The sequence below is a fragment of the Sapajus apella genome, unplaced genomic scaffold (assembly GCF_009761245.1).
Source record: "Sapajus apella isolate SASKATOON/1434 unplaced genomic scaffold, GSC_monkey_1.0 scaffold32, whole genome shotgun sequence".
Classification (NCBI taxonomy): Eukaryota; Metazoa; Chordata; class Mammalia; order Primates; family Cebidae; genus Sapajus; species Sapajus apella.
The window spans coordinates 15,226,462-15,252,415 of NW_022436972.1; the positions used below are offsets into that span (position 1 = coordinate 15,226,462).

Here is a 25,954-nt window from a genome sequence, read left to right on the forward strand (position 1 = left end):
GTACTAGATTTTACCCTGAGCAACACACATTTTTTGGGTAAGGGCTGTCCCTGCTAAGTAGAATTTTATTTTGGATTCAGAGAATTCACAACCGGCGCCAACTCAACCCAGGTGGAAATGTAAAAATCCACACCAAGATCAACTCAAACTGAGTGAGCCCATGGCCAGCGATGGAGAGTGAAAAGGAAAGAAAATAACTGAGCAGGCACTCTCTCCCTCCAGCTGCAGCCTTCCACGGGAGAGCACAGAAGGTATTTGTACCAAATGCTTCATAAAGCCAGCCTGGGCACTCGTTTTTGACACCACAGTGCACTACCTTCTATCTTCGGGTTGTTTCTGGCGTCTTGGTTATAGGATGTAAATATCCCCCATGGGAGATGTGCAGGTCACCCACCTGACCAAGCCTGTGCTCCCTGGGATCCCAGAGATCAGAGGCCTCCTGGAAGGCAGATGGTGCCAGGCCTGGATGTCGGCTCCTCTCCCCACAGCTAGATCAGGTGGCGGCAGCACAGGCAGCTGGAAGGTGCCCACAGAAAGAAATCGAGCACCATGTTCAGAAAGATCCACTCCATCTTTAACTCCAGCCCGCAGAGAAAGGTGGCGGCTGAGAGCCCCTTCTACGAAGGAGCCAGCCCCACGGTGAAGCTAATTCGAAGCAGCTCCATGTATGTGGTCGGGGACCACGGGGAGAAATTCAGTGAGTCCTTAAAGAAGTACAAAAGCAGCAGCAGCATGGACACCAGCCTGTACTACCTGCGGCAGGAGGAGGACCGGGCGTGGATGTACTCCCGCACCCAGGACTGCCTGCAGTACCTGCAGGAGCTGCTGGCCTTACGCAAAAAGTATCTCAGCAGCTTCAGTGATCTGAAGCCCCGCCACGCTCAGGGCACCTCCTCAACCTCCTCCAAATCCTCCAAAGGAGGGAAAAAGACCCCTCTCCGGTCTACTCCCAAAGAAATAAAGGTAAGTGCTGCTGAGCAGTACAAGCTAGATGCGGGCTCTTCCAAGAGCCTTGGACAACTGTTTGAAAGCTTCTTCCCACCTGTGTGTGGCCTAATGAAACTGACACATTCTGAGCCACAGCGCAATAGTGCTCAGACACTTTACGTGACCATCTCCCCAGCCTGGCTAAGGGTGGCTACACCCATGTTTATTACTCATTTATTTATTATTAACTTTTATTTTTGGTCAGGGGTACACATGCAGGTTTGTTATATAGGTACATTGTGTGTCACAGGGTTTGGTATACAGATTATTTTGTCACCCAGGTAATAAGCATAGTGCCTGATTGGTAGTTTCTTGATCCATGTTTATTTTTAATATCCAGGAAGTAAGAAGGAGCAGGTAATAGTGTCCACAGAGCAGCTCGGTGGGGAAGACGTGGGCTTTGGTGTCAGGCGGCCCTGTATTTGCATTGCATACCTGTCAATAATGTTTGCCTGGCATTTGGATGACAGCAAATTTTTTCAACAAATTGTGAGGTGTTTTTTTTTTTTTAATTATTATCACATCTAAAAATTCTGGTGAAAAATACAATCATCATATGACTGGATGTTTTCAAATGTTGAGGCGCTTAGCCCCTTCAAGCCTGACAACCATAAGACTCCTCCATCTGTCCCTCGGACCCACGCACTGTGGTGACTCAGGTATAGCCACAGAGAGAGTCTTTGTTTTTTAGGAGATTCCCGGATGGCTTTGGGCACTGGGGACCTCCAGGCAGTCATAAGCCAGAAATGAGTGAAAGAAATCACTTGCATTTATCTCATTGTTTATGCTTATTGCAGTGTTTTGTATATATCATCTTTTCTTGAGCATCCCAATAAAGCCAGTACAGAAGGTGGGGAGGAACTCCTTCAGTATCACAGAAGGCCAAACTGAGGCTCGGTGACCTGCCTGTAGGTGCTAGGTCACCTACGTTTAATTATCAGCCAGCAATTCATTCAGTTACTCTTTCCTTCATTTCCTCAGACTTGTTTTTATTTAGAGACAGGGTCCTCTGTTGCCCAGGCTGGAGTGCAGTGGCACAATCATAGCTCACTGCAACCTCAAACTCCTGGGCTCAAGTGATCTTCCCATCTCAGCTTCCCAACTAGCTGGGAATACATGCACCTGCCACCACATCTGGCTAATTTTAAAAGCTTGTTTTTTTTTGGCAGAGACAGGAGTCTTCCTTTGTTGCTCAGGCTGGTCTCAAATTCCTGACCTCAAGCAGTCCTCCCGCTTAGGTCTCCCAAAATGCTGGGTTTACAGGTGTGAGCTGCCAAACTCAGGCTGTTTTTATTTATTTCTAATGCCTATAGGTTGAGGCTGTTTTGTTGTATACTTCCATCAATCATTTTCTTGGTGAACTGATGAGATGTTTGAAGCAGGCATGTCTCCAGCTTTCTTGCTTTCTCCCCAGAGTGTCCTGTAGGTGGTGTAAGCTCCATTAATGTTGAATGACTGATTGGCCCACTATCAAATCTCTAGAGCTTGGCCTAACTCAATTGGTTTCAACTGTCTGCATGCTATACCAGGTGGGAGCAGTCTAAATCATCATTTTAACTCTAAAGCATGTCAAAAGGGTCCTAGTCGTGGGTCCTGGTGCTAACTCTGTGGTCAGCCAGCTGTAGATCTGTGGGTCAGCAGCCTCTGATGACAGAGGGGGTTGCAGTGCTTTCTAGACTCCTTTCCAGATTGAATATTCTGGGGTTCTAGCCATTGGCTAGGTTTCCTCTAGGCACTACGTTTCCCTGCAGATGGAGCGCTCTCTTATAGGACCTACCTTCCTTCCTTGTTGAGCTCTCTGAAGATAGAGGGAGGGAATAGAAGCAGAGTGACCAGCTCTAGACCTTTGAATGGCTGTGAAGAGGCACCTGGGCCTGATGTAATGTAGGGTTCTCCTTCGGAGATGCCTCTTACCACAGTGCAGTCAGGAAAGAGTTTTGAAAGGATACTGCACTGAAGTCGGTCAGACCAAGATGTGAATTTTAGTTCTGCTGTTTACCAGAGGTGTGCCTTTGTCAAGGGAAGTTCACCTCCCTGGGTCTGTTCTTCTGTCAGGTAGTGATGGAAATGATAATATGAGAAGCAGGCTCCTGCACGTAGTTGTTCCTGGCACGTACCAGGTGCTTCCTCCTGTGCTCACAGACTCTGAAATGTTGGGTGCAGGGGGCTCTTAACAGTCTTTAGCAAAGCTGCTCCCCTTCCCCATGGCTCTGACAGAAACAGCTGTATGATGGGCCTGCCTGTGAAATGATGGGTATAGCCAGGGTGCACCCTGGCTGGTGGGGTGGCCCATGGCTGCCTGGGTCTTTGTGCACTGCAGGGACAGGGGGTCAGGAGGACTCCTTCACCCTGGAATGCCATCACCCCATGCTTTGGGAGAAAACCCTGCTGATGTTCCAGGTTTAGGGAAACCCCATTCTTTCACTTGACTACCTGCTATGAGTTGAACTGTATCTCCTCCAAATGTAAATGTGGAAGTCCTAACCCCCAGTACCACAGAAGGTGACCTCGGTTAGAAATTGGGTCACTGCAGGTGTAATTAGTTAAGATGAGGTAACGCTGGAGTCGGGTGGGCCCCTGATTCCATAGGACTGGAGTTTTCATAAGATGGCCATGTGAGGACACAGAGACGCAGGGAGAATGCCATGCAGACACCTTGATCTCAGGGTTCTGGCCCCCAGAACTGTGAGACCTGTAGCTCTAAACGACAGAAGCCACCCCGTTTGTGGTGCTTTGCTATGGTGGTCCTAGGAAATGAATAGACCACCCTATAGAATTAGCCTCATCTCTTCTCCAGGATTGTCTGAACACACCTCTGTTTTAGCATTCCTCACATCCTACTGCAGTTTGTTAAAATGCGTGTCACCCTGGTGGACTGCAGTGAACTTGGTGAGCTTGAAGCTGAAACAGTACCTTTCTCATTTTTCTGTCTCCCAAGCATAGGAGTGAATACTATCAGTCATTTGTAGATGCTTTATGGACTTTAAAATCTGATGGCTTTTGTGCCTTAGAGAGGGGAGAGGCCTCCATACAGGGAGGGAGCAGTGTTCTCTGTGGCCATGGGGCACCACGGCAGGCCTTCCCTGCTGCCCTCCTTCCATCTAGATACCAGTCCTCTGGCCTGGTCACAGGACCTGAGTTCCCTTGTCTATTCTTCTTCTGTGGTAAGACTGAGTTTAAAAATGGCTTTTAAACTATTTTGATGAAGATCCACTGCAGTAAGAAATATATTTTGGATTTTGACCCAGTTTACCTAAACACACAAACAAAACAAAAGCTTTATGAAATAGACTACTCCTGTTCCTTGCTTAGCACTCTAATGTTTTCCGAAGCATTCTATGCTATTCTAATTTTTTAAAAACATCAATGTGACACAATAACTTGATTTTCCAAGCGATTGCTAGATCAAAACATACAGTTTTCATACTGTGGGGTGAGGCTTTCTAACAGGTCCTGTTGACATGTGCATGACATCCAAGACCAGGGTACAAAATGGTCTGTTATCCGAGTCCCCTGGAGATACCCGGAGCCTAGAAGACCACCCATGAGGGGCGATGGGAGGAGAAGGTCAGGACATACTAGATGCGAGGTGAGCCTCGGGTGGGCTGGGAGCTCCCCCTGGGACCCTGTGTGGTGGGGGTCTCTGCCAGGCCCTGTGGCAATGTACTCCTCCCTCAGAATAGGCCCTTATAAAAATGAATGTTAAAAATCAAAACAACACCACAAATCCATATCTGAAGATTTTTGTGTCAGTATTGGGAATAAGCCGCAGCTTGGGACTCATTGTTTGGACACTAAAAGGTAGGAATTTCTAACCCAGGGCATGATGTGTGCAGCAGAAGGTGGCATGTTTGAAGTGTGTCTGTTAAGGAATTTAAGTCTCTGAACCAACAGGACAAGCCTCCTCCTGCTCTGGGCACCTTGGGTGTTTCTTGCCAGTGAGGAAGAACAGTGATGTTCTCCTCTATACCCACTTCCTCTGCTCCCATCCCGCAGCCCAGGCACTGTCAGAAACAATCAGCTGTTATTCCTGACTTCTAATCACCCTCCAAACCTGACATGTTGGCTATTAATCACAGTCTACAGTGGAGAAAACTGGGGCTCAGGGGTTTTAAGATATTTGTGTAAGGCCATGCACCTGATGGAGAGAAAGCCAGGATTTGATCCCAGTCTCTATCACGACAGAACTACACTCCTGTCGATGTATCTATAGCATCTTTTGACTGGATAACATATTTTGATCTTGAATAACATACAAGATGCAAGAGTGCACCTTAAGATGCAGTGCAGAGGCTGATTTATCCTGCACGCCTGGCCAGGGAGAGTCACTAGGGAGGCACCTGCTCCTACTGCACATGGCTTCTGTGTAGGGTGAAGCTCTCATAAAACGGGAGAGACTGGGCTGCTTTTGTTCAAGAGAAACTTGGCAGAAAGGAAGTGGCCAGAAGGTATGCTTTAAGCTGTTTTCTCCCCACAATCCGTGGATCAAATTTATCTCCATCTTTACTTTCTTCACCTGGCTACCTGTGATTCCAGTTTACTCTAGATCCCCATAGCATTGAAATACTGGTTTATATATCATCTGCTTTTGCACTTCTCAGTACACACTAGGAGAAGAGCTGAGGAAACAGTGCAAGCACAGCTATGACGGAAACTTCATGATGGGTGGGCATTATGTCCTCAAATCATTTTTCAACAAAATACTGTCCTATCTCCCAACTCATTCTACGAAGTATCTGAGATGAGTATCTATGGCAGCTGAATTAGCTTCTATGTAGCTGAATTAGCTTCTGTATCATGTCAGAACTCACACTCTTGTCAGTATGTCCACAGCATCTTTTGACTGGAAAACATATTCTGATCCTGTATAACATACAAGAGGCAAGAGCATGCAGAATTGTTAAGCAGCAACAGAAATAGGAAAATTGGGAGAGAAAAAACATCCATAGAAAATCGAGACCATTCAAAAGAATACGCAGATCATAGAAGCTAATTGAGCTGCCATGGATGAGCCTTAGATTTGGCTCTGCTCTTGCTGGAAGCTGAGATAAAAAGAGCTGGACTTGTTTCAAAATTCTGATGATCTGAAAAGAACCATACCCATTGCTTAGGGGAGTGAGATTTTTCTCCTGACTTTGAATTTCAGAATATCTCATATAGCACCTGACTTAGGGAATCTCATGTGATGTGGTTAATGATGCCCTTAATAATATTTTAGTAACAGTTTATTAATATATTGTTCATTTGTCCATTAACACATATTTATTGAGCACATACTATGTGTCAGGGGTTGTTCTAAATGCTGGTGAAGAAGACAAAGTCCCTGTCCTCATGGGGGGAATCAGTCTTGTGAGAGAGCAAGGCCAGAGTTGCTGGCGGTGATTTCTCAGAGCCTCAGCTGTACCAACACAGGGTGTGGTGCTGAACTGCATCTTAGTGAGAGACGACGGGTTGGCAGCTTAGCTGAGTTCAGTAGCTTCTGCCAATCTCTTCTGAGCCCAGGGAAGAATTCAAATGCCAGAGGTATGGTTAGATCGATCACACACCCTTCCAATGGCCTTTGTCAAAATTCTCTGAAGACGTGGTTCACCCCAGGAGAGAAACATGTCTGTGAAAAGCAACAAGTTGTGCTGCTGTGTTTTTTGCTATTCCTACTGCACCCTGCATCCTAGCATGTTAGACAGCCGAATGCTCCCCGTGCGGCTTGTCCCAGGGTCACGTATCAGATGTGACTGGCTTCGGCCTCTCTGTGTGTCTGTCCTCACTTTCTCGTTCTTACTCGTTTCTTCAAGCTGCAGCCCTCTGCTGCCGTGACGAGCCCTGAGTTATTTTACTCCCCTTTTTTCTCATCTTTTCATAAACATCGCTTCTCTTAGCTTGGCTTTTTTTTTTTTTTTAATAATAGCTTTAATTCACATACATAAAACTCACTCAAAGTGTACAAGTCAGTGGTTTTTAGTCTATTCAGAATTGTTTAATCTTCACCACCATCTAATTTGAGAACGTTTTCATTAGAAATTTAAGCTTTCTTTTGATGGGGTATAATAAATGTAACATAACTTTTACCATTTTCACGTAGCACTTCAATGAGTGCATTTCAGTGTCCTCAAATTATGAGTAATGAAGCCTATTACAGTAACAAATTCTTAAGAAATTAAATGCTTTTCTTAAACTCTTGGACTCAGGTGAGCCTGAGTCCACTCACCCTAGCCTCCCAGAGTGCTGGGATTAGAGGTGTGGGCCACCGTGCTCTGCCTACTAAATGCTTTTCTTTGAATGATTTTGTATCAATTTTTTAAAAGTAAAAGTGCATACTGCTAGATATCTTTTAAAATGTTAATAGCCAGACAATAACCAGGGTCCTTTACACTAGACTCCCATGAGCTTTTCCAAATTATCATGTGTATAAATGCATAATAATTCATCTAAAAGACTATTAAGCCCTAATTAACATATTTTTAGAACACTTTATGAAAGTATTTTTAGTAGTAGCCTAGAAAATGAATTCCTTCGAAGCTTGTGGATACTCTCAAAGTACCTCATTAAGAAATCAGGAGAATGTTTTGATAAAAGGTTTGACAACTATTTCTTTAAATATGAAACAGTCTTTTAAAGTAAACTACTTTAAAATTACCATTTTAACTATTTTAAAGCATACAATGCAGTGGCATTAAGTACATTCACAGTGTTGTGTAGTGATCACTACCATCCACAACTTTTTCATTCCAAACAGAAACTCTGCACCCATCGAATGCTAACTCCTCATTTCCCCCTTTTCCCGGTCCATGGGGGCCTCTATTCTACTTTCTGTCACTGTGAATTTGCCCGTTTTAGCACCTAAGTGGAATCACGCAGTTCTCCATCTTCTGTGTCTGGCTTATGGCACTTGGCATACCGCCTTCAAGGCTCGTCCGTGTTGTTGCCTGTGCCAATTTCCTTTCTGTCTATGACTGATCAGCCTGGGTTTTAATGGGAGGTGAAGAGGAAAAGTTGAAGCCTGTGCTCTGCATCTGACTAGAGTGCTTGCTGGCATTTGGGGTCCTCCCTGAGGGACAGCTCCCCATACTTTTAGGGCCAAAGGAACAGCAACAACCACAGCCACTTTGAGAAATGGGCCAGGTAAGTGGCCCAGTCCTGGCTAGATCACAGAGAAAAGCCTTAGGAGGCTGGCGACAGAGCCAAGCTGCTGTTTTGGGGTTGGCAGCAGAACCTATGGAGCCCCGTGGCTACCGTGCAGTTCAGATGGTTCACATTGGACATTTTCTCAGGTGGGGGTTATTGGTTGATATTGCTTGGCTCTGTGTCTCCACCCAAATTTCATCTCAAATTGTAATCCATCTCATGATAGAGAGGGAGTTCTCATGGGATCAGGTGGATTTAAAAGTGTGGCACTTGCTCTCTCGCTTGGTCTTCTCTTTCCTGATGCCTTGTGAAGAAGGTACTTGCTTCTCCTCACCTTCTGCCATGATTGTAAGTTTCCTGAGGCTTCCCCAGCCATATTGAACTGTGAATCAATTAAACCTCTTTCCTTTATAAATTACGCAGTCTCAGATATTTTATAGCAGTATGAAAACGAACTAACATACTGGTCACAGAAGAAACCTCATTAATTCTTTCATGTATCTCTGAGTAGCTTGGATTTCTGATCTATCTGCCTAGATGAACTATTTACAAAATATTTACCCCTCCTGGTCCCTCAACTAATGAAATTCACCTGTTATAAAAATGGTTTTAAAAGAACTGATTGAATTCTAAAGAATACCTGCCAAAAGTGATTGATTTTTAGTGAAAATAGTTTTATTCTGAAAATAGTTAGCTTTCAGAATCAATTTTCTATTAAGGCCACTTGGCCTTGGTTCATAAAATGAGACCATATCAATAGCCTGTAGGCTCTTCCTCCTATGGCAGTAGGGTCTGAGTCCAATTCATCTAAAAAGACTCCAAAATCATCCATATAATAATTACATATGGGATAGGAAGCAGGTTCTGGATCTGTTTTACACCACTGAGATTTATTTTTCAGATCCGTTGAGAATTTCTGCAAACACAGTGATATTAAAATGCAGGTTTTCTGTGAGCATTGGTTACTGGTGGGGGCTGGGGAGCTGTCTCTATCACTCAGCCGGTGTCTGGTTTACAGAGTTGAAAGGCAGTAAAAATTCAATATGAACTGCAAAAAAATTTCCTATTATGCTTGGCAGAGCTCTCTGCAAGATGGCAGACAGTATAATAATGATTGATAACCATGCATATGATTCCGGCAGTCCCTCTCAGTCAAGCCACAGGACGTGTAATTATATTCCTAATCTATCCTCCGAGCACAAGCTGTTTGCTCTGCCTAGAAACAATGCCTCCTCCTCTCCTTTTTCTCTCCCTCACACTACCTTGTTCACCTGGCTAACTTCTTGTCCATTGAGACAGCAGAGACAGCACTTCCAGAGAAGCCTTTTCTCACATCCGCAATTTAACACAATGGATTTCCCTCCTCCCTGTGTCTGAGCCTTGTTTTAGCACTCAGCACACTAATTGTCCGTTCTTTTGCTTATCTATGTCACCAACTGTGAGCTCATTGAGCAGAGGCATTATATCTTATTTATCTTTTTAATTCCAACCTCTAGCATGGTTTTAGGCACATAGTAGGTGCTCAGTAAACCAATTACCTGAGATACTCCAACTGTAATTTAAGAAGGAAACTGTTACAAACTTCGATGAAAAATCTGGAAAAGTCATAGGTCTGTGGTTTTGATGAGCAGAGGTTTGCCTTTTCTTTTTTTTAGTGGAGTGGAATATAGTTTGAGTATGCTTGTATGGAAGCATATCCTAATAACTAAAATAGCCACTATGTAACTGATTAGAGCCCACCATCAAAAACACATGATATATATTTTTTCTGATAATAAAGTTATATTTGCATATAGGGTGAAATTCATAAAACAGTATAGGGAAGAAAATAAAAATATCTTAGAATCCCACCATCTAGATGGAGATACTCCCTATATAATTTTTAGGTATATTTTCTTTTAGTCATTTTTTCCTGTGTATTTGCACATATGTGTATTGGGGTCATAAGATAAAATGAAGAATGCCTAGAAAAAATTAGAATTTTTTAGTACAAGGATGTCCCATACAATATTTGGCATGTATTTATATGAAAAATTATTCATTGTTTATCTGAAATTAGACTTCAGCTGCCATGCTTTATTTTCATTTGTTAAACCTGGCAACCCTAATGTCCATATATGTATAAATGCACTAAATTTGGTTCATACCATATATACATCTTTGTATTCTCTTCTTAGTGTTATATATTGTGGGTCCTTTTCCATCTCATTAACTACTTTTTAAAAACAAAAGCTTAAAAGACGAATTGAACAACTCACCTTCTTTAAACAATTGTTGAAAGTTATGAAGAAACACATTTCACTCTATGTCTGTAAGGCATTTTTTTAGTGGAGATTCCTAAAGTGTGATTGATGAGTTGAAGGCCAAAGGTCATTAATTTTTAGGAGTTCTTTTACATATTACTTTCCAGAAACATTTTACCAATTTATGCTTTTCATCAACAGTGGGTTTCCAATAGGCTTTTCTTATTGCACTTTGTCAGCATCAAGTACTGCCATCAATTTAAAAAGTTTTCCAGTTTGATAGATAAATTGCAGTATCTTAAGGTACTTTTTTTATTGCTTGCATAATGAGCTTTGCAAAGGGTCATTGAGGAATGACCTTTTTTATCGTCATAAAAAATGTGTATATCTTATTTAGTGGATTGTTCATTCATGTCTTTATACATTTTCTTCTGGCTATATTAAAGTTTGTTATTTATTTATAGGGACTCTTCTTATATTTTGTCATGTACAGGGGTTTTTAAGGATATTGGTGCATTGTCTTCCATATGTGTTAAAATATGCATAACCTTTTCCAAGTTGTTATGCATCTTTTCATTTATGTGACATTTTCTGATGTGCAGGTACTACTTATTTTTGTGTCTTCAATTTTTGTTATTTCTTCCATTGCTTTCATGCTTAGAAAGTCCTTCCATTTATCAAGATCAATTGCATATTTGCCATATTATCCATTTTTAATAGTTCTGGTTTTCTTTCTTTTATTTTATTTTAAACCAATCTCTTTGTCTATCAGCAAATTATTTGGATATGTAGTAGGAACTGAGAATGCAACTTGAATGTTTCCCGAATAGCAAAGTTTCCCAACACCATTTATTGAAAACTGGCATTTATATAATGGTGTACATTCCTTCTCTTAGTGGATTGTGACATTTTACTTGCTGTATGTGAAGATTTTACACTATGCTTTAAGTCTATTAATTTAGTTCTGTCAGTTAGGCTTTTAACAGTTTGATATATATGAACAACATTTTATTAACTTAGTGTTTTGTTAAAGCCAAATGATCATTTAGATGACATATATAGCCAGGAGTTACAAGAAGCTGGCAAAATAAGTAATGGCTTTAAGATTATAAAGCTGGGCCAGGTGAGGTGGCTCATCCCTATAATCCCAGCACTTTGGGAAACTGAGGTAGGAGGATTGCATGAGGCCAGGAGTTCGAGGCTGCTGTGGGCGATGGTCACAGCATTGCATTCCAGCCTGAGACAGAGAGATATTCTGCCTCTAAACAAACAAAAAGATTATAAAGCTGGTGAAAAAGTCAGCCTAACACTGTCAGTTGGATCCAGTGAGTCTACAACCTCTATTACCAGAAACAAAATATATGCAGCTGTGTTCCCAAAAACTATTTTAATGTTTAGTTATAATAGATCATATCATGATTTAGTTATACTAGAGTTTCTGACAAACTTCTTACTTTTATCTCTGTGATGATTTTCTCAGCTCAATTGTCTGTTTCACTGATTTTCTCTAAAACCCTGGCAAGTTGATTATTAGCTCATCTATTGAAAATTTGTATGTTGCTATGTGTGGATATGTATTTAAGTTTCAATGACTATACTTTTTTCTTATTTTTTTTCTTCTAAGTCTAGAGGTCTTGTTTCATAAACTCCCGTTCTTTTTCCATAAAACCCTATTTAATTATGAGTATACCTTTCCTTAGGTGCTGTAACACAAAAGAAATAGATAAGTATCACTTTTGACTTGGTCCTGTATATCCATCCCAAGGAGAGCAAAAGGCAAATAAGATGCATTAGATGGAACTTTTAAGGTTTAAAACCTGAAAACATTATTTGGTAATATTAAATTGCTTGTGGGTAAATTTGACTTGTTTTGCATTTAATTTCACCCAGTTGAATGATCCAAGGGTAAAATGACCTTCTCAATCAGGACCAGTTCCACATTTGACCCTGGAAATTTCATCACCAATATTGACATTCAGATTCCTGGGTATGATTATCCAAGAAAGTATTATTAGTACTCCATAGAAATCAGAAGTATAGAATTCTTAAAATTGGCCAAATTAAGTCCAAAAGTATAAATTAACAACATATGAATTGGTTGGAAATATAAATATTAGGTAAAATAGCATGTATATAATGGTGTGCATTCCTTCACTCAACAAATAGTTATTACTCCACATCAGGCACTGAAATAGTTGCTTGATGTTCATACATAAAGACAATCTATTTGCCCTAATGTAGCCCAGAGCGTAAGAAGCATCATTGTTTGAGCCACACTGGTGTGTTGAGGTGCCTTGGATGAGAAACAGGTGGAATTACAACTAGAATGTTGGGAGCTGTGGACCTCCTACAACCTGTCTCATGTATGCAACAGTCAGCAGTGTGCATTTATCAATAGGGGTATGTCATATTTGTAAGTATTATTTGCCAAAGCCATCTCAAAGAAGAGGTTGAGGATCATTGGTCCAGTGTGAATTAATACAATGCGCTATGCGGACCTAGCCAATGAGATAGAAAATGAGCATAGAAAAGATGTGCCTGGGTCTGCCTGTGGCGATTGGTGAAAGCTTCAGAGAGGAGATGACACGAGAGCTGACCCTCTGAGGAGATGAGGGGAATTGCCAAGTAGAAGAAGTGAAAGGGGGCTGGATGCTTAGCCGTGGTCTCCTTGGCATTGGCTGGGTTTAGATGTCCCCCTGCTTCTCTGTTCTGACAGAATGTTGCTGTTTACAACTGGAAGTTTATTTTGTAGAATTTGCATCTCTGGTAGAAAAATACTGACAAAGCCCAGAAGAAAATGAACAGACTGGGGAAGGTGGCAGCCCAGGTACCCAGAGGGAGGTGAAGCCAAGCAGGTTGGCAAGCTGAGATGAAATGCAAAATAAATAAATAAATAAATAAATAGAAACCGCCCTCCAGGAATCAGAAATTAAAATGAGAAATACAAAGGAGTTTTGTTTGGAAAGTGCAAGGGATTCCATCTGAGAAAAGTAATCTGAGGCCCAGGCCTGGGGTGGGGAGATGGAGCAGGGAAGACTTGGAAAATGATAACCCTAGGGCCATGGAAGGTTAAATGTGAAAGGCAAACTGGAGTGGAGCTGGCAATGTGATACAGATGCTCTTAGAGAAAGCTTCTTCTCCTGGGGCTGCTTCAGGGCTAATGGCAAAGGGACATGGACCCTGTGAAACTCAGCCAGGAAGGCTGCAACCGGAAACAGCCTGCATTACATTTGGCTTTTCCAAAGACCAAAAGGTCTGGGCTAGGAAAAAAAAAATCAAGCTTGGGAGGGAAGCAATCCACTTTTGCTTAGAGTTGTGAGTTCATGGAGGGAGGACTATTTTGGGTTTCACCCAGGGGTGTTGACGATTGAAGTCTCATTTTGCACAACCACCTCTTTGTAGATTTTCCTGTGGCAATAGCCTGAGCCCTGAAGGAATCACTGAGGGAAAGTCATAGTGTAGGTTAGAAAGCCCCATGGAAATTGTGAAAAGGCAGAAAAAGCTGAGATCAGCATGAGTTCAATCCAGGAATAGAAAAGGCTCAGCCCTGACCTGTAGTTTAGACTTGGTACTTAGAAAGTCATCATACAATCCATTTGGTGACCTTTAAAAGTGTAATTCATGAAAGGACAGTAGAAACTCTGTTAACCAAATCCTGCTTATCTAACTTGCCAGATTATTTGATGCTCACCATTCTCTCTTTAAGATACCTAGAGCAAGCTGGGTATTTATGAATAGAAGCCTATCTCAAACTATAGTATTACAGACAAAGTACAAAATGACATATGACAAGACTTTTCATTGCTGCACTAATAGCAAAAGATTGCAAACTACCCAAAAATCTATCAATAGGGGATTGTTGTTTGTTCCTATGCATGTCTGTACAATGGAGAACAATGCAGCTATTAAAAGGGATGAGGAGGATCTCTATTTACTGCTATAGAGTGATCCTCAGGATACACTGAGTGTAAAAAGCAATGCTTACAAATGTGCATGGTGTGCTCCTTTTTTTTTTTAAAGCAGGTCAATACAAATATGCCTGCTTATATTTTCAAATAAATGATAGAAAGATAAACAAAATACTAAAGAAAAGATAGAGGAGAAGGAACTGACATGAAAACAAGCCCTCTCTTGAATGTTATAGTTTTGGTTTTGGAGCCATGCATATTATTTACATAGTTTTAAAATATTAAAGAAAAAAGAAAAAAGCAATCCCTAAAACATGAAACACAACAGAAGCATAGGACTCTAACAAATTACCAAGTCAAAAGCATAATCACACAGAAAAGTGTTATTTCAAGAAACTTTAAAACAGAATTTTGGTTAGAGAGTCCAAGAACAAAACACATACAAACACATACACACAGAAATGCACACACACATCTTAAACTGCATTCAATGGGCTTACTATTGGTAATGTTGGTGTTACTATTTTGAAATGATTATATATAGTAGGGTAAAATAAATAAAAATCTTTTTAATGTCACATGGAACCAAGATTTTCAGTTTAATAGAGATACAAATATAAATTAAAGAAGTTAAATATGAAACCTCTGCCATTCAGTTTGAATTAGAGAGACTGTCAGTTTCTGCTCAGGATGTAGAGAGCAGGAAAGAATATCACTCTCATCCTTACAAGGCCATGGAGTAGGCTGCATCCCCAGGGACACAGTGCCCACCTGAGACCAGGGCCTCATCAGAAAACAGTGAATGTCGTCCTGCCTCTCACCACCATTCTAAAAAAGCATCAGATAGAAACTGACAGTGGAATACTGCTAACAGAGGGGCACAAGTGTAGAGGGAGAACCTCTCTTAAGGAAAGCACAAAGTAAAGACCTAAAGCTGAGGATGCTGCAGACACTGAGGATACAGCAGACACTGAGGACAAACTCTCTGGAAAATTAGGCTCTACTTTAAACACAAGATATTTCTAGAGAGATTTAAAGTCTGTGATGCACTTGGAGTAACCATAGCAACCACAGACCCAGTCCCAGCTAAAATCTTATCTAGATTGACTCAAAGCCAAACTAAAGGCCTTGCCAAAGGAAAGGCCATTTGCAGGCATAAAAACTTCAGTGTCTACTGACCTACATAAAATGCCTGGACTTCAACAAAAAATTATGAATTATATGAAAAAGCAAGAAAAGAATAATGCAGTGCCTAGCAGCAAAGCAACTGATACAACCAGACTCAGCTATGACACAAACATTGGAACCATCAGACAGGAACATTTTTAAAAACTATAATATGCTAAAAGCCCTAATGGAAAAGGTGGAAAACACATAAGATCAGATGGATAATTCCAGCAGAAAGATGGAAACCATGGGAAAGAACCAAATGAAAAGACTAGAAATGAGCAGCACAGACCAGAGATGAAGAATGCATTTGCTGGGCTTGTCAGTAGACTTGAAGATGGGTCCAAAGAGATGACCAAAACTAACACAAAAAGAAGATATAGTTAAAAAAGCAAAACAAAACAAAACAAAAAAACAGAGCATTCAAGAACTGTGGGACGATGTCAAGGAGTCTAACATAAGTGTGGTTGGAATCCCAGAGAAAAAGAAAGGGAAAGAAAGAAGGGAGTATAAGAAATATTTGAGGGAATAATGGCTGAGAATTTCCCCCAAATAAATCACGTACACTAAACCACAGATATAAGAAGTTAAGAAAACACCAAGCAGGATCAATAACACAACAACAGCAACAAAATGATAAAGCCGCCGTATATCATAATAAAATTGCTGAAATGCCAAAGAGAAAAAGACACATGACACAGCATAACTAAGATAAAAATTATAGCAAATTTCTCATCAGAGATGATGCAATCCAGGAAACAATGGAGCTGCATTAGTCTGTTCTCTCTGCTGATAAAGACATACCCAAGACTGGGTAATTTATAAAAGAAAGTGGTTTAATGGACTCACAGTTCCACATGGCTGGGGAGGCCTCACAATCATGGTGGAAGGCAAAGGAGAAACAAAGGCACATCTTACATGGAGGCAAGCAAGACAGCTTGTGCAGAGGAACTCCCCTCTATAAGACCATCAGATCTCAAGAGACTCACTATCATGAGAACAGCACGGGAAAGACCTGTCCCCATGATTCAATTACCTTCCACCCGCTCCCTCTCATGACACATGGGAATTATGGGAGCTACAATTCAAGATAAGATTTGGGTGGGGACACAGTCAAACTATATCAAAAATGATATCTTTAAAGCACTGAAAGAAAGAAAAAAATACTTGTCAACAGAGTTCTGAAAGCAAAAGAAATATTTCTTAGACAAGCAAAAACTATGAGAATTCATTCTTAAGCAGACCTGTAGTACAATAAATATTAAGGATACATTTTGAAGTGTACATGTGGTACCAGATAGAAACTTAGATCCACACAAAGAGGTGAAGACGACTGGAAAAAGGTAAAAATACAATTTGTGGGTTTAAAACATTTAAAAATTCTCTAAATTATAACTAATTGTCTAAAGCAAAAAGGGTAGCAATATATTGGGTGTTTACAGCATAATTAAAAGTGAAATGTATTGTAGCAGTAATGAAAAGTGTGGGAAGATGAACCATGAACACAGTGTTTTAATTTGAATTGCAAGTATCAGTATGAACTCAAAATTTGTTTTATTTCTAAAAAAATTACTGTTTTCTAGTTTATTACACTGAAAAGGCCTAGAAGTAATGACAACCCTGTAGCAATAAAATCCCTAACCTGTATATTGTGCTGTCTAAATACCACTTCCAACTAAAAATTAAGTGTTTTTGGAGAAGTAACAGAACCCAGGTCTGGAGTAGAAAATGTACAAGATGAATATTGGGCATTTGCTATGTCTAAAAGTTCAGAGGCTCTCAAGGATACCAGGATTGTGTCAAAGAGACTCAGGATCCACCTTGAAAGAGTTCTTGATGTCAAAATACAGGACAGTGGGAGTATCAAAAAGGATAATTACAACTGATGAAATGACATCAAATATGTTAAAAATACATGAATTTAAAATATTACCCCCCCCCAAACAAACAAGCAAATGAACCTTATTGGTTATCTTGAGAACTTTCTAGGGTATCAATTTATTATATGAGAGAAAAAGAGCAAGTATTCTGCCATTCCTAAACAGACTGTGTGGTTAATGAGGGAAAGTTCTTCATACCAAAAGCACAGTTAATAAATGCAGGAAGGTTGAAGAACTGGAAAAGCAACATTTTGCAACTAGTAGTAAAATAATGAATCTAGGCATAACTGCTAAAAGCATTCAGTAAAAGGTAGATGGCAAATTTTCTAGTTGATGGATCAAGTCAACATCACATAAACCCCCAATCAAAGTCAACATTGCATAAAACAGGAAAACATGCATTGTGTGCCTCCTAATATGTGATACACAGCACTACTAACATTATTTAAAAAATTAAATCTGAATTGATTTAAACCTTTAAATCTGAACTTTGCAATTCAGTAGCCACCAGTCACATATGGCTATTTAAATTTAAATTTAAGAATTAAAAGTTCAGTTCCTCAATCATGGTAGCCATTTTTCAAGTACTCAATAGCCACACGTGGTTAGTGGCTACCATAGTGGACAGTGCACATGTGGAACATTCCCAGCAAGCACTACAGAAAGTCCCGCTGGACAGCCCTGCCCCAGATCTAAGGACCAGTATAGGGGATTTGGGGAATAGAGAAACATGTGAACCAACTCCCAGAAGAAGGAGTCAGTCAAATGTAGAATGTGAGAAAGTCTATAGAACAAATGACACAGATTCTTCAATTAAATGACCTGCATAAAACATTAAAGAGACTGGAACAGGTAGCAATTAAATGTGGACCTTGTTTGGATCCTAACTTGAACAAACCAACTTGTACAAGACATTTTTGAGTCGGTCAAGAAAAATAGAACATAAATTGCGTACTTGCTGATACTAAGAAATTACCGGTTTTGTTGAGTATAATAATATTGTGGGTGATGTTGCTGAAAACTCTTATCTGTTAAAGATACATTTTGAAGTATTTATGAATAAAATTATCTCTTTGAGGATTAGCTTTCAGAAAAAAAAAGTGAGAGATTGATAGATGAACAAGAATGGCAGAAAGGTGAACGGTGGTTGTTGATGATGAGTGTATGGGATTCATGGCTCTCTTTTCTATAGTCTTTCTATTGAAAAATTTTTATAATAAAACATTTTTAAAACTAGGATATGCCTATGTACTTCTCAGCTTCATAAGTTGAATGATGTGCTTATTAAAAATAAGTTACATTTGTTCCCAAACTGGTGTGTTTAATTTGGACTTATTATAATTTATAATAATGTATTTTAATTAAATGATAAAATATTAAAATAATCAACTGCATTAAGCTAAACACTGATGGGAGTTGAATTCTGGAGACTTGGAGACGTCCCCTCCATGTGGAGGAGGGTTTTGAGGTGCAAAACCACTATGGACCTTGCATTATTATTAAATAATACTTAAACTTCCTCAGGGGTCCGGCTGGGTTGGGTGGCTTTCTCCATTCTTTGTTTCTCTCTTCTCCACTTCACCAAAAGTCTCTAAAATGATATGTGTCATACTAGACTAAGGTTAGGTACTGAGACCCATGGGAACCTAGAGGATGGAAACTTAGCCCAGGAAAACAGTAAGCTTCCTGGAGAAGGAGCAGTCTCAGCCAACTTCAGTGGATGAATCAGAGTCAGCCAGTGAGAACATCCAAGGCAGAGGAAGCAGCAAAAGAAAACGCAGGGAGAATAAACAAGTATGGACCTACCTCCAGGCTGAGGCCTCTGTCACCTGCCTGCAGGAAGGATGCCTGGCAGCTGGGCCTGCTGCACTCAGACTAAGCCTCCTGGTTTTTTAGTCTTATCCCATGCCCAGCCCTTGGTGTGCCTGGAGTCACCCAGTCTAGAGCATCTTCACTTCCTGAAGGTTGAATTGTACCTCTTCTCAGCTGCTACCCCACCCATGATGTTCTGGGACCTGGTCCTTCTCCTCCATCACATTGGTCACCTCTCCACCTGCTTTCTGATTGGCAGAAGCTTTTGGAAATCTCTCTTTCACGGGTGGCCTTTCTCTTGTTCTCTTTGTTCTTGAGATTTCTACTTTTCCTCTCCTCAGTTTCATTTTAAAAGATAAAGGCCATCCATGGAAAAGAGATTTCCAAAAGCTTCTGCCAGTCAGGAAGCAGGTGGAGAGGTGACCAATGTGACAGAGCAGAAGGGCCAGGAGACACTGCTATAAAGATACTACCCAAGACTAGGTAATTTGTAAATAAAAGAGGTTTAATTGACTCACAGTTACATGTGACTTGGTAGACCTTAGGAAACCCAATTGTGGAAGGCAAAGGGAAAGTAGGCACCTTCTTGGCAAGGCAGCCGTAGAGAGAGAGCAAGCAAAGGGGAGGTGCCACACTGTTAAACCATCAGATCTCATGGGAACCTACTATCACAAAAGCAGCAAGGAGGAAACCACCATGCTCCAGTCACCTCCCACCGGGTCTCACCCTTAACATGTAGGGATTACAATTCAAGATGAGATTTGGGTGGGAACACAGAGACAAATCATATCAAGGGTGTATATTGTGGTCCTTCAACATCTTCCTCTAAGAAAGCTCTTAGAGCTTTCCTTTTATATTTTGCAAGTATAAAACGAAAAAACTTCTCTATTTAAAAATGTTTCTTAGTAGTACAAAATGCATACATTTAATAAACATCTTGTACACACAGAGAAGCTGTTGTTTTCTTTCCTGACACACCAGTCTATAATTAAATCATATTCACTGTTTTCGAAAATGCTTACATAAAATAAAATACATCTACATTGGATCAAATGTGCCTATGTTAACACATCTGTCCCTTTTATCTCTCCCCAAGTTCTCTTATTTCCTAAATTCCTCAGAGAGCTTTTTGTTGGTACACATATTGATTTGGTCAATTCTGGAGGCCATGAATTCTCCACTGAAACCCACCATGGATCTTGAACTTCCATGATGTCAGTCACTCATGACTGGATTATTGTGAAGATGAACTGAGATCATGAAAGGAACAGTCAGGAAAAGCCTGGAACCTGGTTAGCTACTGAATAGATTTTTGAAACTCTATTTTATTATTCCTTGTACTTTTCAAACAGTCATACTAATTTTAATTTGTTCTATGATTTGACTGTAAATTTGGTCCCTTTAGAAACTGACATCTTTATTTTTTTTAAAAAAATTATTTTTAATTTTTGTGGATACATAGTAGGTATATATTTATGGGGTATGTATATATGGGGTACATGAGATGTTTTGAGATGGGCATGCAATGTGAAATAATCACTTAATGGAAAACGGGGTATCCATCCCCTCAAGCCTTTATCCTTTGTGTTTCAAAAAATCCAATTATACTCTTTTATTTTAAAATGTACAATTGGGTTATTATAGAAACTGACAACTCTTAGAGCATTTTCAACATATTGAGAGATCTATCATGTCTTTCCCGCTGTGAGCGTCTCATCACCTACCTAAGCAACTGTACAGCCTCCTAATTGGGTGTTTATCAGCAAGGAAGAAGGCTTAAAAAAACACTAATTATTTTGTCTAATGTCTGACAGCAAATCTGTGACCAAGAAAGAAGTAGATCTTGTTGTCCTTTCAGTCTCCCTTCCTGAGATAATTAGAAATCCATTGACCTACAGCAATTATGGGCCTGGCATATCTACCTTCCTTCCACAGGGCACTTACTCATAGCTACCTTTGAAACCTCACAAATCCCTAACTCCATGCGCATTTTGTTTTAGCAACATTCAATCCTTTTCTGAGTCTCTGGCTTACTGGCTCAGGCAACTCCCTCTTCTCCCCTTCACCTCTAGCAGAAAGCAACACCAAAGAAGTACTCGCAGTTCAGCGCCGATGTGGCTGAGGCCATTGCTTTCTTTGACTCCATCATTGCAGAGCTGGACACAGAGAGACGGCCCCGGACTGCCGAGGCCAGCCCGCCAAATGAAGATGTGGACTTTGATGGTGAGTGCCAGAAGGCAGTGGGAAGATGGTGGCTGAAGGCGAGTAGGGCTGTGATGCTGTGAGGATGGGCTGGGGGCTCCGGGGTGGACTTACAGGATAGGCCATCAGGAATCTCATCTCCCTGATCAAAGGGAAGCCCTGCACCTCCAAGCTGGAGCCTGGCCCTGAGCCCGTCCTCCGTGGGGATCTCTTGCTTCATTTGTCTCTGCTGCCACTGCTCCAGCCTGCCCCTCTAACATTCTGGGGCCATAGTTGGACAAAAATGTTTTCCCTGTGTTCCACTTACCATGGCCAATAGAGCAAGACTCTGTCTCAGAAAAAAAATGGTGATGATGGTAAATTTTATGTTCTGTATACTTCACCACAACTTAAAAAAAAAAGAAAGGGAATAATAGACAAACTGTATTTGAGAATCCAGCTTCTGACTCTGCCTAGGCTAGGTAGTAGGGTGGTGTGTAGGGCAGGAGAGGCCCACGGTGGTTGCCCAGACCCAGCCTGGACAGCTGCAGCTGGAGTGGGGTGAGGCCTGAGGCCACGAGTCCCTCCTCACCAAGGTGTGTCCTGGGGTGCCCCTCTTGCTGGAGAGCAAAGAATCCAAACACATTCATCAGTTGAGCCACCTTTATATTCCATCCTGTGACTGTCAAACCACTTGTTAAATCTTTAACTTGCCCCCCATGGTGTAAATTAATGATGGTCTTATTCAGTGGGCTAACTGGCCCTTTATACCAAGGTCACAGCTTTTGGTACCAATATTAAATAATTCATGAGCATTTTCTCTAATGCTTGAAAGAAGATTGTGATTTATTGTTGTTCTGGCCTTGATAGATGTGTATCTGTGAGATTTGGGGTCTCAACTCGGGTTCTCTGCAGTTTCACAGAAGGTTAACCCTGCTCCCAAGCTTATTCTTACCCTCCTCCTCTCCCACAAGCCCCTCCAGTCCCTGACAGAGAGCAACCCTGCTCCGGGGAGTGAGGGAGGCCTAGGAAAGTCAGGGTATTGGTGAAAGGATGACAGAACTCAGTAAGGATGCAAGGGTCATTTTCAGAGTTATAATTTTTAATAAAAATGACCAAATTCATTTTTATCAAATTCATGAAATGGCCACTTTCCTCTGATAACAATACTATATGTTCATTGTAAATCAAATTAAACAGACAACATACAGAAGCATAAAGAAGAAAGTAAAAAATATGACCTGCAAAACTACCACCCAGAGATAATCATCATGGTTAACATTTGGGGATATGTCCTTCTGACTGTGGTGTTAACACACACACACACACACACACACACACACACACACACTCATACATACACACTTACAGACTCATTTTAATATTTTCAAAATAAAACTAGGATCTCATTTTATTTAACAATTTACAATACATCTTGGGCTACTTTCCAAGTCAATAAATATAGATCTGTGTCCTATTTTTTTTTTTTTTTTTTTTTTTTTAGTCAGAGTCTCACTCTGTCGTCCAGGCTGGAGTGCAGTGGTGCAGTCTTGGCTCACTGCTACCTCAGCCTCCTGAGTAGCTGTGACTACAAGCACCTGCTGCCATGCCTGCCTAATTTTTGTATTTGTTATAGAGATGCGGTTTCTCCATGTTGGCCAGCTGGCCTCAACTCCTGACCTCAGGTGATCTGCCCGCCTCAGCCTCCCAAAGTGCTGGGATTACAGGCATGAGCCACCACGCCTGGCCCATGTCCTCATTTTTAGTGGACATATATATGTTCCATTGCATTCCTCCTGCACCGCAACTGCAGAGCCAAATCTTCTTTGCTTGGCTATCAGGCCTTTCTAAGAATTCGTTATTAGAAACATGGTTGTCTGTACCCACTTCTGGTAAATTTTCAGTCCAGTCCACCCTCTCCTTTGCCTTATGCTCCTCCCAATGGCAGGTCCTTCCTTCCCGGGTCACATGCTTTTCTCTTCCAGTGGCCACCAGCTCCCAGGAGCACAGCTTGCATTCTAACTGGATCCTGCGGGTGCCACGCAGACACTCCGAGGACATTCCTGCCCATGCTGTGCACACGGTAGACGGCCAGTTTCTAAGGAGTACCGAGCGCAGGACCATGGGCACTCAGGGGAGACTCGAGAGGCACCCCATTTATTTGCCCAAGGCTGTGGAAGGGGCCTTCAACACCTGGAAATTTAAGCCCAAAGCCTGCAAAAAAGAGTAAGTGATTGGGCTAAATTGCATGACCAAGATGCTCGCATGGCCTCCAGACGCTTGGGGTGATCCTTAAGGCACCTTGAGCTCCATCTTTCATGCCAGCTTATTCTTACATATACATATGTTGTCGGGAGGTCTTAGTTTCGACACCTTTTTCGGTAGTCTGCACTCTGGCCTGGTTCACTGCTTTTTCCTGCTCCTAACCTGCTTCTTCCTGGGTCTGCCTCCCTTTCTCTCTGGCCACTTAGCCCATGCACTGTGCCATCTGCCTTCAAGGATTCCCCCCAGTGCCATTGACACATCTTGTGCTACAGACTTTTAATGAGTTTGAGGTTGAATAGAGCATAGGGCCGAGTGGAAGACAACATCAAGTGAATGAGATGCCCCTGTCCCAAAGGCACTGGGCAGGCTCCGAGGTGAAGAACTTGCTGGCCAGGTGCCTCTTGGCCCATCTTACCACCATCTCCTCTGGCCTCTTTCCTTTTAGATCTTCCTTCCCCACGCCTGGTTCCCATCACTAACCATCGAATTCCTGTCCTCTACTCACTCAGAGCAGTAAGTTATTTCTTGGTTTGGGCAACCCAGGCCATGCTGCAGGGCCTTGCCTGTTGCAACAGAAGGGCCTGCCAAGCCTCATCAGCTGTCTTGTTTTGCTTCTCCAAAAGCCACTAGACCCTATTGGATTTAGGGGTTTTCTAGATAGCATTTTCCTTCCACAGTAACACACCATGCACTGGACATATTAAAATCACAACCCAGCCCTCACCACCCATCCTCCCCCTTCAAGGCCAGGCCAAGGTCCAGCTGAGGTGCACCCACTGCCCCCAGGGCAACACCATTTGGTCCTTCTCAAGGGCCAGGGCTAGGGCAGTTATCTGAGGGTCTCCATGAGAATGGTGGTCATCGAGCATCCCTTCCCTCTGTGTGGCCAGCCAAGCCAAACTAAACCTTCTGCCTCATTCCTTCCTTCTAGCCTGGGGAGCTCCAGACAGATCCTTTTCAACTTCTCAGGAGAAGACACGGAGTGGGATGCAGAGCTCTTTGCGTTGGAGCCCCTGGAGTTTCCTGGGGAGGACTATTATGAGACAGAGAACCCCAAAGGGCAGTGGCTGCTTCGAGAAAGGCTGTGGGAGCGGACAGTGCCCTGACTCCGTGATTCCTTCCCGTGTCTTAGCCGGGTCGCGGAGAAGCTGTCTCCTTTCAGCGCAGCACGAGGTGTTTGGTAGAGTTGAAAATGCAACTTGTAACACGGTCAAACCCCTCAGCACATCGCCTGCTGGTGCCGCGCTAGTGCCAAACAGACCTGTGGCTTCCCAGGGGGCAGGTCTCAGGACACTCTCAGAGCCTGAGTTTCTCTGCGTGGGCTGGTGAGCAGGGACTTACAGCCTGCCTGGTCTTCAGGAGCTAAAGGAATGGAAGGTCTTGAGTGGAGTGTCTGGCTCACTCCCCTGACCTCACCCAGCCCCACCTGGCCTGGTCCTCATTCTCCAGGTGTCCGTCCAGGTGGCTGCTAGCGATGTGCTCAGTACCAGAAACAAACTCACCTGTAGATTTCTGGGCCAAAGCTTCAAAGAGGTAGCTCCTCTTTCTATGAGGCTCAGAGACACACTGGATCTGCACTGAGGCTACCTTCTTGTGTGCAGAATGCAGGTGAGAAGCAGCTCCCTTTGCTCTCTTTCCAGAGTTCTCCAGAAACTCCTGCTGCATTAGGCTAAGATGAGGCTAATGACCTGGCAATGGGGTGAGGGAAGGGGTGTGCTGGGGCCTGCCTTGGGACCACACTATTTCCTCTGGCCCAAAAGCTCAGCTCCCCTTCCCACAAGCAATTGGCTACAGAATAAGGGAGATGGGGTGATTCTTTTTTTTTTTCTTCTAATTCTTACCCAGAAAAATCTTTTTAAGTATCCATGGAGCCAGTTATGACAGGCCACACCTTTCTCTTTCCCCAGTTAAGAGAACAATCAGAATCATTACATTCTTCTGGCATAGAAGGGATTTTTGTATTTCAGGAACCATCTGAATCAGAATTACATTTAATACATTCTTGGTATTTCTAAATACTTTTTGCATTTTTGCATATAGCTGTGCCTGTTCAAGCTTGAGAACCACTGGTGTGGAGAATACACTGAACTTTATCCATTCTTACTGCTTTTTTTCGTATTTCCTTATAAACCAGTCTGTGGGTGTATAAGGGCCTTTGGGCAGAAGGGAGGGAGAGAGACTCAAAAAAAACCTCAATCATTTATTTGAATTAAGCCAAGGACATTCTAGGCTAAGTTTACTCGGAGAACTGAACACAGCCTTCCTTTCCACCATGACTGTGGGACGATATTCTTATTGTTCCATGTTTTAGGAAGAACCTTTTATTTATGTAAACCTGATTATATGAATCTAAGGTTATGTAACTCTTAGAAAAGACAGCTACTAATTA

General features: G+C 41.9%; 1 protein-coding gene across 1 annotated transcript; it reads left to right on the top strand.

Annotated features, from left to right (window-relative positions):
- CUNH13orf42 (chromosome unknown C13orf42 homolog) lies at nucleotides 1-25,954 on the top strand. Its single transcript, XM_032294571.1, has 4 exons — nucleotides 1-963; nucleotides 21,195-21,342; nucleotides 23,286-23,526; nucleotides 24,497-25,954. The coding sequence occupies exons 1-4, from the start codon at nucleotides 550-552 to the stop codon at nucleotides 24,669-24,671; spliced, it is 978 nt and encodes a 325-aa protein (XP_032150462.1). The 5' UTR covers nucleotides 1-549; the 3' UTR covers nucleotides 24,672-25,954.